This window comes from Aegilops tauschii, chromosome 7 (assembly GCF_002575655.3).
Source record: "Aegilops tauschii subsp. strangulata cultivar AL8/78 chromosome 7, Aet v6.0, whole genome shotgun sequence".
NCBI lineage: Eukaryota > Viridiplantae > Streptophyta > Magnoliopsida > Poales > Poaceae > Aegilops > Aegilops tauschii.
Genome location: NC_053041.3, coordinates 541,623,909 through 541,640,221, shown reverse-complemented (window position 1 = coordinate 541,640,221; position 16,313 = coordinate 541,623,909). Strand labels below are relative to the sequence as shown.

General features: G+C 43.7%; 1 protein-coding gene and 1 long non-coding RNA gene across 2 annotated transcripts; both read right to left on the bottom strand.

The window, feature by feature from the left end:
• Positions 1-688: 688 nt before the first annotated feature.
• Positions 689-4,327, bottom strand: LOC109778608 (uncharacterized). The gene is made up of 3 exons (XR_002236603.4): positions 4,026-4,327; positions 1,328-2,765; positions 689-1,240 (listed from the first exon to the last, which is right to left on the bottom strand). It is a non-coding gene; the product is annotated as an uncharacterized lncRNA (long non-coding RNA).
• Positions 4,328-10,523: 6,196 nt separating this feature from the next.
• On the bottom strand, positions 10,524-12,470 carry LOC109778606 (geraniol 8-hydroxylase-like). The gene has a single exon (XM_073502895.1). It carries the CDS (start codon positions 12,373-12,375, stop codon positions 11,557-11,559), a length of 819 nt encoding a protein of 272 aa, XP_073358996.1. The 5' UTR covers positions 12,376-12,470; the 3' UTR covers positions 10,524-11,556.
• Between the last annotated feature and the right edge of the window lie 3,843 nt (positions 12,471-16,313).

The window sequence follows — 16,313 nt, the reverse complement described above, 5'->3', positions numbered from 1 at the left end:
TTTGTATCCTACTCGGAGAGGCAAGGACGAGGCAGCTCTCTGAAAATGGAATAAGGTTCTCTCCGCCTACTGATGTGACTGTTGTTGAGGGTCCAATGCTAAACAAAGAAATATCTCCTCGGAATGGCAGAATATCTTCTTTAAAAAATAGGTTAGTCCCATCTGCTATAGCTTGAAGCAGGCCCGGGGGCCAGCAAGACTAATACGTTGTTGTATTGACGCAGATATTTCTTTTTCTAAGCATACAATTACGAGTACCTCTAGGTTTTATTAGCGGAGAAGAAGCAGTAAATTGGGGCTTATTGGGACCGATGTTACGAGCTTCTGGAATACAATGGAATCTTCATAAAGTAGATCCTTATGATTCTTACAACCAGTGTGATTGGAAATTCCGATGGCAAAAAGAGGGGATTCGTTAGCTCGCTATTTAGTATGTTGGTGAAATGAGAAAATCCATCAAATTAATTCAATAAGCTGTAGAAAAAATATATTCCCGGAGCCCCTATTCTGGCGGTGCTTCTAACATCGTCGGATGGCATGTGGAGGTTTGTCTTCAATGGATCTCATGGGATTCAATTGTCGTTTGTCTTTGATGGGTCCACGTTGAAAAGGTATTCATTCATGAGTGGTCGTGTGTCCACAGGTTAGATCCTTCCAATCTACGTTTCTCTTTGTCGCCGGTGATTCCTGTTCTTTTGCATATACTTTAGGAAGGCATAAGCCACAAAACCATGAGATACATAGAAAGGTGTGACAACTCATACTTGTTGCCTGGGCTACAATGCATATACTTTAGGAAGTATCTCTGGTCCAAACTCATAATCCAATTATGCCCCTTAATCACATATTATGTGTCTTAGGACCTATTATAGGTTTGCTCATGTGGGTGCTCGCTGGTGACCGACATCTTATCATGAGATCATAGCATTCTTCTCTTTACTTTAAAATTTTGGTTTCCATTTCTTTCTTTTTCCTGTACAAGTGTCATGCTCTCACCCTTCCTCTATCAATGAAAACACACCTCTCATGTGTACTTACACTCAGCCGAATTCCATCTAGCAATGCTCTTGTCCCATTCTCATGAATGAACGATTCCTCTCAGTCAATGGTATACAATCCATCAGAAACTTCAAGAAAACAACCATGCTCCATACAGCTCAAGATGTTGGCCTTTTTACTTCTCTGGCGACCAGCCAACATTACTTTCTGCCTTCCAATGTGCATGCATACAATGGAACAACTGAAAATATGAAAGAAATAGATTGTAAGACACAGATATATTCAACCTATAATCTGTTGTGTATTTCGGATTTGGACGACCATTTACCCATAATAACAGACGAATGATTGATTGCAAAAGAGCTATGGAGGAAACTTCACAAGCACCGTCCTCATTAATTCCACTCACAAGCCTTTTCTCGTAGAATTTCACAACTTTATAAGACATCTTTAAAAACCAACCATCAATAAATAGATCTCTCAATCCAGAAATGGTATGCACATATTAAACATTTCACTCCATTCGGGTCCATATTATGTTGAAACAAGTCCAAAGGCTTGTCATTTTCATTGAATAAGACGAAGATTTTAAGAATCACTCTCGCGGCATTATATTACACAAATATTTCGTCCGGCAAGGCACCCCGATGATGCCTCCGCTTTGATGTGTCACAAGCACAACGACCGGAGTCGCATGGTTGGACGAGCTAAGGCGATTTCTGCAAAAAATAGAGGGGTGTGGTGTTGTAGGCGATTATGGTCGATGGGCGACATAGCACCGGGGGTGGGCGAATTGGCTGGACGGGCTTAGGCAATTTCTGCAAAAAATAGAGGGGTGTGGTGTGGTAAGCGATTATGGTCGATGGGCTAGGCGACATAGCACCGAGAGGGGTGGGCGAGTTGGTTGGACGGGATTAGGCGATTTTGCAAAAAGGTGTTGTGGTGTTTGTAGGCGATTATGGTCGATGGGCTAGGCGACATAGCGTCGGGGGTGGGCGAGTTGGTTGGACGGGCTTAGGCGGTTTTGCAAAATGGTTGTGTGGTGTTGTAGGCAATTAGGGTCGATGGGCTAGGCGACCTAGCACGAAGGGGTGGGCAAGTTGGTTGGACGGGGTTAGAAGGTTTTGCAAAAAAAGTGTGTCGTGTATGTAGGCGATTAGGGTCGATGGGCTATGCGACATAGTGTCAGGGGGTGGACGAGTTGGTTGGACAGGCTTAGGCAGTTTTGCGTAAAAGGTGTGTGGTGTTGTAGACGATAAGGTTTGATGGCTAGGCGCCATAGCACCTGAAGGGTGCGCTAGTTGGATGGTCGGCTTAGCCGATTTTGTAGGGTGTGTGTTGTTGTAGGCGAGAAAAATTGGTGGGTTAGGTGACCTAGCATCGGTTGTGGTGCGAGTTGGTTGGATGGGTTAGGCGGTTTCAAAAGTGTATATAGTTTAAGGCGACTTTGGATTGAATGGGTGGGATTGCCTGATTCTGCACAGGATAGGTTCCAGGATCGTTTAACATTAAAAAATGTGTGAGATTGCATAATTCTGAATAGGACGGGTTCTGAATAAATTCCGTGCTGATCTAGTTTGCAGGTTTTTTTGCCTGATTCTCTACCTAAGGCATGTAATAATGTTGTGAAAAAAATAAAGAAAACCAAAAAATGTGTAGTCAGTAGCTTGCCATCGTATTGATCTGGGGAGTCCTCCATCTTAAAAACTGCCATGCCAGGGATGGTGGGAAAGTTGTCCTTGGCTAGTTTTCACTATTTCTGTTGCCTGCAGAGAAGCAAAAAAGAATGGATTATTTCATGACTTCTACACTGAACCAGTTTCTCATTTATTTCCACAGGGAAAAATCTAACAAAAGCACATGCAATATACATAAGTAATCGACATGTATAAAAGATGCACTCTGCTATCTGCTCAAAAATGGAGCAGTAATTTGGCTCCAGAGACTATGCAGTGCTTGCTATCTGCTCAAGCATTGTGCCAAAAAATGCTAACATTTCAGGGAGCAGTAAACGAGACTCTGAAGAAATATAGTACGTTCAGAGCAAAATTCTTAACTCAAAAAGCCTGCATGTACATACATAAAAAAAAAAAAAGCAAACCTGCATCCGCAAAAGAAAATTCAGTTCCGGAAAAAGAATCCACTAAAACATGTATGTATATTTGTGGCAACGTTATATCCACTCTCCATACCACCTCCCTTCTCTCGTTTGTGCCGTGCGGGAAGAGCCACGTTAATATCTCCGTTCCCGGCTTGCCATAACCTACTTAACATCAACCGCGATAAAGAAACTTGCCCACTGTAAATAGTCTCTGGTGCATCAGCTCGAAAAAGGGATCCACTGCGACAAAGAAACATGCCCACTGTAAACTTGCCCCACAACATGCTGAACATGAACCGCAAAACAGAGCCACATTGCCCGGCTTGGCACTAAATTGACGACTGTAAGTAGTAGCATTGCCTAATTCTGGAGGAAACAATATGCTACAAAAGTGCCCACTGTAGGTGCTAACATTGCCTACAAAAAAGTGCTTGGGGTCATCAGGGATGGGGTAGGAAAAACCTGGAAACACTACGCTGTAAAAAGTGAAGTGAGAAACATTGCCTGTAAAACTAAACTTGCCTGTGAATTGCTACAGATTTGCACGCAAAATCTGCAAACAATTGCCCACTGTAACCTGACATTTGCCTACCTATTGGTGGAAAACAAACCTACAGCGTACAAAGCACCTGGGATCGATTCCTTGCTTGCGATGCCCTACACAAAAAATCACGCGAGAAAATTCCTCTCTGCTTGCTACTGTTTGATATCAAAATCGAAAATCGGTTTTGGTTGGTATTCTGCGCACGGGCTTGCCGGGGCATCGATTCCCCGTCTCCTTACTCCTCTGCCGGCATCCCCGCCGTCCCCGTCCTCCCCCTCCCCCCGCTCATCCATGTAGCCGTGTCTGCGAAACACCTCCCCCTGCCTCCCCCCTAGTTCGCAAAAATTGGGGGGAAATGGAGGACTAGGGCGAGTGACTTACGTACTCTCTTCCCACGGGGATGAAGCAGCTCGCCGCGCCCTCGTCGTCTTCGCGTCGCCGATTTGTCCGCCTGTACCTTCTCCGTCCCCTTCACTGGCCGCGCGGTCGCCCTCTCAATCGAAACTGGTGGTGCTTCGCCTCCGCGCGGAGCGATGTGGTGTACCTCCTCGCCTGTGCGGGCTGCCCCCGTGATTTGTCGCCCCCGTTTGTTCTCTCGCCGGCTGCGGTCGCCGACGACCTAGGGATTTCTCTCCCCTGCTGCTGAGGAGGTGGGTGTGAGGAGCGAATGCGTGCGAGACGACAGGCGGGTTGGAAACGTAAAACACGACAAAACGCCACCGCTCTCTCCCCCTCCCGTGTCGGATCTGTCCACCACGTGGCAGGATCGTGTCGCGTGACGGACGGCTGGCGTTCGGCCGCTCGAGAGTGCTAGATCGCGCGTACTCGTTAGACAGCGTTTGGGTTTTTCCCGGCTGCAAGTTTCCTATACTACGTGGTGGATGGCGAGACTCCAGCCGCAGTTGTCATCGTGCTTGTCTCGACCGTGCGATCTGAATCGAATGCACCTCAAAGTTGTCAGCGTGCGTCTCAGCCGCAGGATCAGATCACAGAGGTCGAACCGACTTGCACCAATGAGTTCTACCTCCCCGTGTTGGTCTCTCTCACACGTCAATCAGATGGAACCCGATCACAACTCCACGTCGCAACGGGCAAAGCGCAAACCTCTTTTTACCGGTGGAGGGAGGTACCGGTCAAGCATCCATCGTTGATGTAGTTTAAGATTTGTGTTGTTTGGTGGGCCACATCATTTAACTTTTCATGTCTGTATCCACCATTAGGTCAAATCATGTGTAGGTCCCACCCATGCATGCATGCAAGAGACACCCACTCCAATGCATGAAAGCGACCCATCTGTCTAATCTCACATCCAGTAAATTTCGTGGCTTTTATTTTCTCTTTGACATTTCCAATCGTTTATATCTTTTAAATAGTGATTTCGTTTTTGAAATATTTTATCTATTTGAACTCGTGACACTAAGATCTATAGAACAAGATCAATATTGGACAGATTTCAAACACATTTAAATTTTACGTCTAATTTCACGCATATACCGGGCGAAATTTGTTATTCGAAATGAGTAAAAATATGTGAAACGTGTTCTTTCAAACATGTGAATTTGATTGTTTCAATGCGTGAAATTGAATATTTCAAATATATGAAATGGTGTTTTTTCAATTATGAAACATATTTCAAACTTATTTGAATTTCAGGGAAATCATTTTTTGGAACATAGTGAAATTGGATATTTTTTGTGTTATTATAACGTAACTTTTCATTGAAATTAGTGAAATATGTTTTTGAAATGAGTGAAATCATTTGAAATAAGTAAATTTGGTTGTTTCGAATGAGTGAAATATGGTTAAAATTTGAGTGAAATATGTTCTTTCAAATGAGCGAAATCCGTTTTCTAAAATGAGTGGAAATGAGTGTGAAAATATGTTATTGCGGTGTGTGAAAAGATGTCAAATTGTTGTTTACAAAATGTGAAACTTACATTTGTCGACATGTGAAAGTTATTTCATTGAACTTATTAAATTTTTAGGGAAATCATTTTTTGGAACTGAGTGAAATTGGATTTTGAATGTAACGGAAATGTGAAATCAGTTTTTTTGAAAATGAGCAAAATATATTATTTCAATTGAGTGAGTGTAATGTGTTTTGAAAAATGTGTGAAACCTATCTTTTGTAAATAATATAAGTGAAATCGTTTATTGAAATGAGTGAAATATATATTTTCAAAATGAGTGAAATCAGTTCTCTTGTTCAAGATAGGTGAAATAGTTTTTTTTAGTTGAGTAAAATATGTTATTTCGAATCTGTGAAATAAAATTAGTCGAAATGTATCCAATTTTGATCTTATTTTAAAGGTCTTGCCTCGAGCAATTCAAATATATAAAAATATCAGCAATTAAATTTATTATTTAAAATATAGCAATCTCCAAAATTTTGGCTATCAAATTTAATACTAGTCTTTCCTTGGGAGAGAGACTTGTGAATGTTTAATCGCGGTACTACTATCCACATGTAGATTCCTGACAAAAGCTGCATGGCATGCATAGGGGTCCAGAGCAGGTTTGTATTCTCACGTATTGAAGTGTGAAAGAGATTGGCTTACTTATACGTGAACAGTGGCCGCGAATTTCAAAGCAATTATGTGTGGTGGATTCTTCGCCGGTAGCTCCCCGCTCCGGTAAAAAAACTTAGTCGACGGGCGAAACGACGGAAGACGGCGGTCTCAGATCTTGTTGATTCGATCTTTTCGATCTAGGCGTTTTAGGTTACAGCTTTTTGTTTTCATAACGTACTCATTTTTTTCCGAGAGTAGCAGTCATTTTTTTTCCGAGTCATTGTAAATACTCGTATATTATTAGGAGTCATCTTTTTCCAATGGTCACTGTAAATACTGCATAGTTTTAGGACAAGTCATTCTAAAAAAAATAGAGAAGTCATTGTATTTATATATAGTTTTTCTTTTCTTTAATAAGGAGTGGTATATAATCATGGTCATAATTCCTAATATGATCCACGGTAAGAGATAGAATTGAGGGAGGTGAAACTACAAACCAGGAACTACCTTCATGAACTTTGCTAGCTATGTAGCTGGGCCAGTTCATGAGCAATAGAGTTCGCCACATGAAACTCATGTTCAAAAACCACTTTGGCAAAATCTGAAGTCATGAAATAACAATCGTTAAGCACTGCAGCTGGACCTCCTCAATCTATTTTAACCAATTGAATCAGCAAGAAGCAGTCCATCGTTCAGAGCCATAGCTACTACTGAAACGACATCATATATCGCTGATAATTTGGAGTTTCTAGTGCCAACAGTACGGCCGGCCCACTAATCCGCCAGTTTCCAGGAGCTAGTTGATCCCATCTTTTCAATCTGGGCTTATTACTTCAACTTTCTAGGATATTTCTTTTCTAACTTGGCGAGTAATCTCAGAGCATTCCTTCCGGTCCCTTTTAATCTGTATATATGTTTTGCATGAAGGTAAAGTATCACGATTTGACCAAACTTGTACTCCCTTCATTCTAAAATAAGTGTCTGAATTTTGGTACAACTTTGTACTAAAGTTAGTACAAAGTAGAGACACTTATTTTGAGATGGAGGAAGTAGAAAAAATTACCAACATTCACAATACCAATCAGTATTATTAGTATTGTAGATGTTGATATTCTTTAACATAATTTTGGTCAAACTTGAGATAAAGCATATTGTTGAGCGCGAAGTTATGGTCCCCTTTGAAAAGAAAACATATTTAGAACTTCCAAAAAAAATCTGTGGAAACTTGTATATGTTCACTACGGATCCTTGAAATTTTGTTGCAGCGGGCACCATGGTGCAGGTGCACAGAACAGAAAAACAGCTACCCCATAGTTTAGCTCGGTATTGATGCTCCACAAAAGCCTCCAGAAACAGAATAGCGCGCAAGGGCCACCGTCGCTAGACCCAAGCACTAAGTCTAAACATGGGTTTTTACCTTGACTTCTCTGACTAGACTTCATGCAATTCCTTTAACAAGAGAACATTGTGTAAATGACGATACTACCAAGTTCAACTGATGAAGCTTGGACATCAGAGTTTTTACCCCTGAAACTTGAGGTCGTCAAAGAGCACCACATAGCCGAAGACCACCAGCATCATCGCACAACCACGCAGACGCACAGTCCCGACGTAGACCCCACCACGCAGCAAGAAACACACATGTCGCCGAGCAATGCTCAGGGACATCCGCCATCGCCACCGATTCCATGCCACTTAGAGACCAGGGCGCCCATACAAAGCTAATTTAGGCCAATTACACGGGGCATCTTCGAAAACATATGCATCAAGCAAAAGTTGAATCGTCAAATCTATTGTTGCATACTACACCATGGGCCATGTCGAGCACTCTAAATGCTTTGCACCAAGTGGGGACATTGAATCATCGGACCACGCCGTCAGGAAACCTCCAGTGCGGATGCTAAAACACATCGAATTTGTGCCCCGCGGAGACGTTAGCAACGCACGGTCGCAATATTGAGAGAAAAACTGATGCACATGTTACCACGCCAATCTACAAATCGCCTCCTTACAGGGACAAGGAAGATGCATCGCCGCATTGTCAGGAAACAGGAACTATGAAATTTTTACCATTGCCACGAACAAGGGAACATGATATGTCTGATCAACAAATTTTATTCGGAAAAGAAGATTAGTAGTATCTTTTTCTTTTCCTTTTTTGCATGAAAAAATAAGTAGTAATCCCTCCATCCGGAAATACTTGTCAGAGATAATACCTAACCATTGCAGTACGAATCAACAAGCCTTCAGGTTTAGTGGTAGCCTGGTAGGCCAAAACCAATGGAATAATGGATGGCGGGGAAATACCCGCATTGTAGCCTCTGCATCTGTACCAGCCATGCATATCTAGGTCGATGACAGCTGGTGCATCTGTACAAGACAAGGATCCCCTAACGTATTGCAGAGTCCACATGCAGTGGGCCAATGGCACCCTACAGTATGTCAGGAAGCTTCGTCCATCTATTCATGACGCTTTGTTGCACCGTTGGTGTTGTTGGGTTTCTTAAAAGAATTACTCATTATGTTTCAAAATATAAGGTGTATTACTTTTTTTATTGTAAAATTTTTAAGTTTGATAAAATTTGTAGAGAAATATATCAAAATCCATAATATCAATCGGCATCATTAGATTTCATCAAATGAATTTCTATATTGTTTTTTAATATTATGGATGTCAATATTTTTGCTTCGAACTTGATGAAAGGTAAAGAAATTTAATTAAAAAAAACTAATACCCCATTGTATTTGGGACTGATGGAATACTTAGTTTGGCGGGTGGGGGAGATGATGGAGTATTTTTTTTATATGGCATTGATTTGGTGTGCCTTTCATGGTATGACACTGTATATACCGTTAGTCAACCCAGATTTAAGTAGGAAAATTTCTGCGTTGATGATTGCTTGTATCATATGGTGACACTTTTTTCTACGTGGTGGGACGGTGCGCGGAATTAATATGTTTTTATAGGCCGATTGTTGATTGATTTGAGAAATTGTTGGACTGATCAAAATTGTAAATCATGTCCATAATTAAATATCTTGCTTCAAAATTAGGGAACATACTGAACTAAAAGAATTAAATGGGAGAGCTCCTTGAGAAATTATTGACCCGGTTAAAATTGGGTGACCCAAATTCTAGTTTGAAGACCTCAATTATATGTGAGGCCTTACAAATTAAGAAGCATAGTGTATAGTATAAAAAAAATAGAGTGAGAGAGCTTTGAGAAATTGTTGACCCGGTCAAAAATAAGTGACCCAATTTTAATTGGAGACCTCAATTGATTATGGGGCCTTAAAAACTAGGGAGCTTAGTATTATAGAGAATTTGAGTACATATACAGAGGTGAAAACATATCTAGTTATGTACTCCAAACATATCTAGCATTGTGTACTCATCCTGTCACCATCCAAAACAGTATTATAAGGCTAGTTGATGGCTTAATTTATTATTATCTTGACATCACCATTCCATCCAAACACACTGTAGTCTAGTAGACCGCCTAGTTTATCATTATCTTGACGCCAGTATCACTATCCAAATATACTATAGTCTAGTTGCCGCTTAGTTCATTATGATGTGGAACTGAAATTTGATTGTTTGTTTATTTTCTTAGTCAAATATCTGTAATTTGTTCCAACCATGTTAGATCTCCAATGTGCTTTGCTTGTTCTGTGCACACGAAAATGCGGAAATTTTGTTCATATGGTCATTACCCAAAAATTGGCTTGCCAATGATTTTAGTTTACCACCGTGGGATTTTAAGTACTCCCTCCATCCGAAAAAGCTTGTCCCAAGCTTATCCGAAAAAGCTAATGATTTTAGTGCTAGATACATCTATTTGAGGGATAAGTTTGGGACAAACTTTTTCGGACGGAGGGAGTATGTGATATGATCATCAAAATTTTGAAATTTGTGCTTATTGATTTTCCTGGTGACAAATAACGAATAATAAAGGTACGCAAGGATTGAAATGTTGAAATATTTGGGTTATGCTAGATTATGAACTCTGGGATGTGCAAGAGATTTGAATGCGAAATATCCAGATAACAAAAGTTTTCTGACCGGTGGAAAGTATCATTCTCATGGTGAAAAATTATGAAGTGTGAAATTTTAGAATCTTTGAGCGATATAAACATCCCAAATGTGAAAATATACAATTATGTTGCCTTCCTCCGATAGCTGTTATTATTCTTCCAAAAAGGTGCTTAAGGTGTAAAACCAATATTGCCAATTTAAGTTAACCATTTTTATTATCTAATACAAACCATCCACTATCCACCGTGGTTGGCAGATATGTTGTATTTGTTATATGTGGATTTTGTGCAACCAAGGTTTTGCACAAACCTCAAGTTAATTTGGGTGGCTAGAATGATATGTATGAATATATTTGTATTTTCCATACAGTGATTTTCTGCAACCGTGGTTTTGCACAAACCTCAGAAATAATTTGGGTGGAAAGAATGGCATGTATGAATATCTTTGTAGGAACAACATTTCAATAAAACAACATAGTTCAGCTTGTGAATGGCTAGGAAGTCGAGTTTTCTAGAACATTCAATATCATTGTCACATAAATAATGGTATAAATTCGACACATGACACATTTGAGTTATTACATATTAACAACACCTAAAGCACTCATACAAATTCGGTCAATTCAAACTGGTGTTGCTACTATACGAAGGGGAACGACTTTAGTAAGTGTGAGGCCAAACTTATCTTCCATGTCAATCCCATCTCTTTCCAGCTCAATAGGGAGACTCCACTTAAACTGATGTAACAATGAAGCGAGCATCAAATGCACCATCCTAGTTGCCAATGTCATCCCTGGGCAGATCCGACGTCCGACACCAAATGGAAGGAGCTCAAAATCCGCACCTCTAAAGTCAACTGTGGAACCCAGGTACCTTTCCGGCATAAATTTATCAGGTTCATCCCATACATCTTTATCTCGACCTATCGCCCATACGTTTATGAAAATGCGTGAACCTTTCGGTATTGTGTAGCCTGCTATTTTTAGTGTTGCCTCAGGTTAGCGTGGCAACAAGAGTGGACCAACCCAAGGGCTAACCCTCGTTGGCATTTTTTTATAGGAGAAACTCCGCAAGCATCACGAGCCGGGACTCGAACTCGGGTGGGCCGGCAGCAACCCCAGCTGCCCAACCAACGGGTCAACGCCTCGTCCTGTGTCTCCTGTGTCTCATGAATAGATGCCATATTTCCTACAAAATTCCTAAGCAGAGATTACTCTATAGGAATTTTAGTGGCAGAAATAAATGCCATATTTCCTACAAAATTCCTAAGCAGAGACTACTCTATAGGAATTTTAGTGGCAGAAATATGAGCTTTTGAATTTACCAGCGTTCATATTTTTCTGTAGCAAACTTGAAAAGCTATTACTATCAATAGAAGCAAATGGCGGCGTCGCGAGTGCGCAGCCTATGCTCCACCTCAGCGTCGAACACCACGTGCAGCCGAGCGAATAGCCTTGCCAGCCGCCGGCGCGTGCCCTGCAGGTCGGCTGGGGCGAGCATCGGGAAGAAGTCAGACACGTTCGGGGTCCCCACGGCCTCGTCCATGATTCCCGTCACCACCTCCTGGAACTCTCCGGAGCGGTTGTCGTCGTCGAGGTTCGTCAGGTCGTGGGAGAAGATGGTGCGGGAGAGCAGGTTGAGGCTGGTCGTGAAGGCCACGCGCCCCACGTTCACCGGCTTGCCGTCGCGCGCCAGCCGCGCGACGTGGTCCATGAGCTCGCCCACCTTCTCGCTCCGGAGGCGGTGCGGCGTGAAGAGCTCCGTGGCCATCATCTTGCGCAGCGCGCGCCACCGCGACGCGGGGGGGGGGGGGGGGGGGGGGGGGGGGGGCAGCCAGGGGACGGAGCCGGCAGCATGCATGCCGGTGGCGTCGGGCACGGACCGGGTGGCGAACGCGGCGTCGTGCCTCTGCAGGAATTCACGGGCCATGGCGGGGGATGAGGCGACCTCCGTGGTGACCGAGCCGAGCCGGAGGGACATGAGCGGGGCGCCGTGGGTCCTGGCCAGGCGTGCGAGGGAGCGGTGCGGCCTGTCGCCGAGGAGGTGGAGGCTGCCTATGAGTGGCAGCGGGCGCGGGCCCGGCGGGAGGCCGGAGCGCGCATGGGTGAGGAGGTTGAGGAGGTAGACAGAGAGCAAGGAGACGACGAGCCATGCTAGCCACGGCGCAAGCACCGCCACGGCCACCATTATTGCTTCCTTTCCCTTGTGCACCTCGGCCGGCGGCACTGGACAGGCGTCTCTGGTAAAACTGCTAGCTAGTCAGTCACGCAAACGCGACGCTATTTATGCTGCTCCATCTTGGTATAGTCCGAGGGAGGAATGAAGGCCAAATCTAGGTGGGATTTAGCATGGAGGAAAACCTGCAGCCGACGTGTTGGTTGGTGGTGAAGGCCAAATCTAGATGGGATTTAGCATGGAGGAAAACCTGCAGCCGACGTGTTGGTTGGTGGTGCCCAAAAGTCAAAGTAGGATGGAACGAGCACAACATCTTCCGGCGAGCCAATTTAAGAACAATTAACACATTACTCCTTCGTTCCTAAATATAATTTTTTTTAACATTTCAAATGGACAACATACGAATGCATGTAGACATATTTTTGAGTGTAGGTTCACTCATTTTGCTCCGTATACAGTCACTTGTTGAAACCTTTAAAAAGACTTATATTTGGGAATGGAGGGAGTAGTAACTATTTTGTCTGAATTAAAATCACATAGAAATATTTTGAAACGGAGGGAGTACTCGGTGGCCATAGATATCATGCATGACATACTTCCTCCGTCTAGAAATACTTGTCATCAAACGTCTAGATACATCTTTTTTTATTCATTTTGATGACAAGTATTTTCAGACGAAGAGAGTACCACTTATCCAGTGTAGCACGACAAACAGCGGATACGATTTGCTCTATCTTGACGCCTCCTTGTTTTCGTTTGGAAAGCCGCCATCAGATGAGATCACATTGTTGGCGGCTGGAAGATTTTGCTGGAGCGTGGCAAAGTCCACATTTGAAGCTTTGAACAGGTACGAACGTACACGTACTCCTCCCGATGCACGGATCTGAATCTATGACCATAACGTACGGGAGAGAGAAAAATACATCATCCTTGGACCTCTGGATATTACGTGCCACCACCTCCTTGCTTGGCCTTTGGATCTTGCGAGCTTGGCATGCATAAAAGTGGATTGTTAATTCTGTGGTGCCGCCGACTGCCTGCCGTGGCCAAATGATGTTGCGTTAGCTGGGAGTAAGATAGGATGGGATGGGAGCCAGCTGCATCTGGATGGGACTCCTGTGCTGCGCAGCCTGTAGAGCAGTCACCCACTTTGACCATTCCGGCGGTTCACACCTCGCACCGGCTCTAGCTGCGGCTGGTGGTGCAACTGCAGGTGCAAGCCGGCGCTCTTGCGTTGAATTTGTGATGCCCGCACGCACGCAAAAGTCTTTTCCGCCTTCTTCCTTGAGAAGTGCAATGGATGAATCATCTTACCATAGGCATATGAACGCACTTTAGAAAACTTAATTGTTAAATGCAATCATTTTTTGAGAAAAGTCCCACGCATACATCTTCGCATTCTATGTACATGCAGAAAATTTCATCGAAAAATAACTTTTTCTATGGCCTATGTTGAAAACACAAAATAAATATGTCGTGAAACGCTATTTAGAAGCACTAAAATCTGTCCCGTTTAGGGAGGCAAAACCAATAGAGACTTTTTGTCATAAAATTCGTGCCGCACACACATATTGCGAAGATGTATGCGTGAATTTCTTTTTGAATTTTTTTGACATTTTAAAAATGTTTAAAATGCATTTTTTTTAAAAGTGGGTTCATATGTCCATGGGTTCAGCACGTCCACACTCCTTCTTCCTTGCCTCCCCCGATAGGATAAGAGCATCTACAACCGGATGCCCCAAACGACCGGACGGGTTGTCCGGTCATTGTCTGGACGAAAAATGCCACCAAACCAACATCTCCATACCTGGCCCAAACGCCTGGAGTTACCGGCACTCTCCATATCCATCCCAAATTCGGCGCGGATATGGGACGACCAAGGCCGCCACATTGGATTAGGCCCACGCTGGCCCACTGATCCCACATAAAATGGACCCTATCCGCACCTCTGGCCAAAACCCCGGCCGCATTCCACTCCACTCCCCCCCCCCCCCCCCCCCCCGATTTAGGCAATTGCGGTCTTATATGCTTTATGAGCACGTCCAACAAGTACTCTTTCTCATATCCAACGGGTATGTGTAAATACACTTTTTTAAATCGCGTAAACAACCCAACCACCCTGCCATCTAGGAGAAGATGGCTCTTCTCATTAACCTTTCACTAAAAGTAGCAAGGGGCAACTGCTAAGATTTCACGTCACCTCCATACCAGCCGGCGAGCCGAGAACCCGATAGCGACCCACATCACCACTGCCAACAACCTGGTGCCTGGCGCGCCTTGCCCAACCGTAACCGTCTGGTCTGCCTCGCCGTGCCGCCCTGGCCGCCCCCCGACCGGACATTGCTTCCTCTGGCCCACAAGGTATTCGATGAATTTCCTCATCCATTTTTTCCAATGCACGAAGAATTGTTGTTGAAATTATGTGTTCTTGCATTGCGGATAAGTTCTTTTGGTGGCTTGTTTTTCGACGACTCATCGTCGGATGACGATGACGAACTTGATATGGGGCTTGCTTTTATGTGTAGACACAATGCCAAACAATAAGACAAGGCGGGGGGTGGGAGAGTCAGTGCCTAGGAATATCATACTCTGACGACACAAGCAAGCCGGTCATGACAAGTTTATGAAGGACTATTTTGGAGAGAATTCGGTGTTCGGGCATAAAACTTCCATCGGAATGTCAAGTAATTGTTCTTGCGCATTGCTCATGCCGTGGACGATCATTTCTCGCACATTGTGCATACAAGAAATGCAAGTTTAGCCGACAAGGTCTCTGCACTTTAAAGAAGGTTGCAGCGGCGGTGGCATGCATGCATATGGTTGTCCAGCTAATTCTTTTAATAATTGGATTGGAATGACAAAGAGCAGTTGCATACAGAGTTGGAAGAAATTTGCGAAGTCTGAGCTTCAGATATTTGGAGAAGAATATCTCAGAGCTCCAAATGCGAGGACACTACAGGACTTCTTGAGATGGGTGCATCAAATGGTTTTCCCGGTATGCTTGATAGTATCAATTACATGCGTATTTTCTTGAGTAGACATGGTAGCAATTCAAGCAAAGATAGCACACAAGGTATTTGGTATTTTAATTTTTTTAGAGAATTAGAAGGAGATGAAAAAGAGAAGCCAAATAAAAGAAATAGCAAAGGAAAGTAAAACAAGTACATGATAAATGTGTATGAAGGAACCTGTATTTGTTTGGTGAAGCCACCACGGCAACGACGTCAGAAATTATTCTGCTTCTTGTGATAGGTGTTGGGATGTTCTTGAAGAGAAAGGTTGATGTAGTATAGTAGCAGATAGTATTTTCCTCGGTTAAGAACCAAGGTTTTGATGGGGAACGTTGCATGAAAATCAAAAAAATTCCTACGAAACACCCAAGATCCAATCTAGGAGATACATAGCTACGAGAGGGGAGTGTGTCTACATACCATTGTAGATCAAAAGCGTTAGCGTTGTAACGCGATTGATGTAGTCGTACTCTTCACGATCCTATCGCGATCCAATCCGATCTAGTGCCGAACGGACGTCACCTCCAAGTTTAGCACACGTATGGCTCGGCAGCATCGTCTCCTTCTTGATCCAGCAAGCTAGGGAGAGGAGGTAGATGCGATCGGGACCAACATGACAGCGTGGTGGTGGTGGTGGCAGCGGAATTCCGTCAGGGCTTTACCAAGCGCGTACCGGTGAAGCATGGGAGGAGTTGGGAGAGGTAGCGGGCAAGGGTCGAAGGGGGGCTGCCCCCAACACCTCCCCACATTTATATAGGTGTGGAGGGGCTGGTGGCTTACCCTCCAAGGCCCTAGGGTCATTGGTCAAATGGGGAGGAAGGAAATCTCTCCTTTCCTTCCCCACCGATCGCTATCCCACCTTTGTAGGCATTATGATCTTATCCCTTCGGGATATGATATTATTCCTTTTCAGGGAGGATCTTGGTGTGCCTATACTAG

What these genes read in the sequence shown, in the direction of transcription:
- LOC109778606 (XM_073502895.1), bottom strand. Translation starts at nt 12,375, where the DNA reads ATGGTGGCCGTGGCGGTGCTTGCGCCGTGGCTAGCATGGCTCGTCGTC.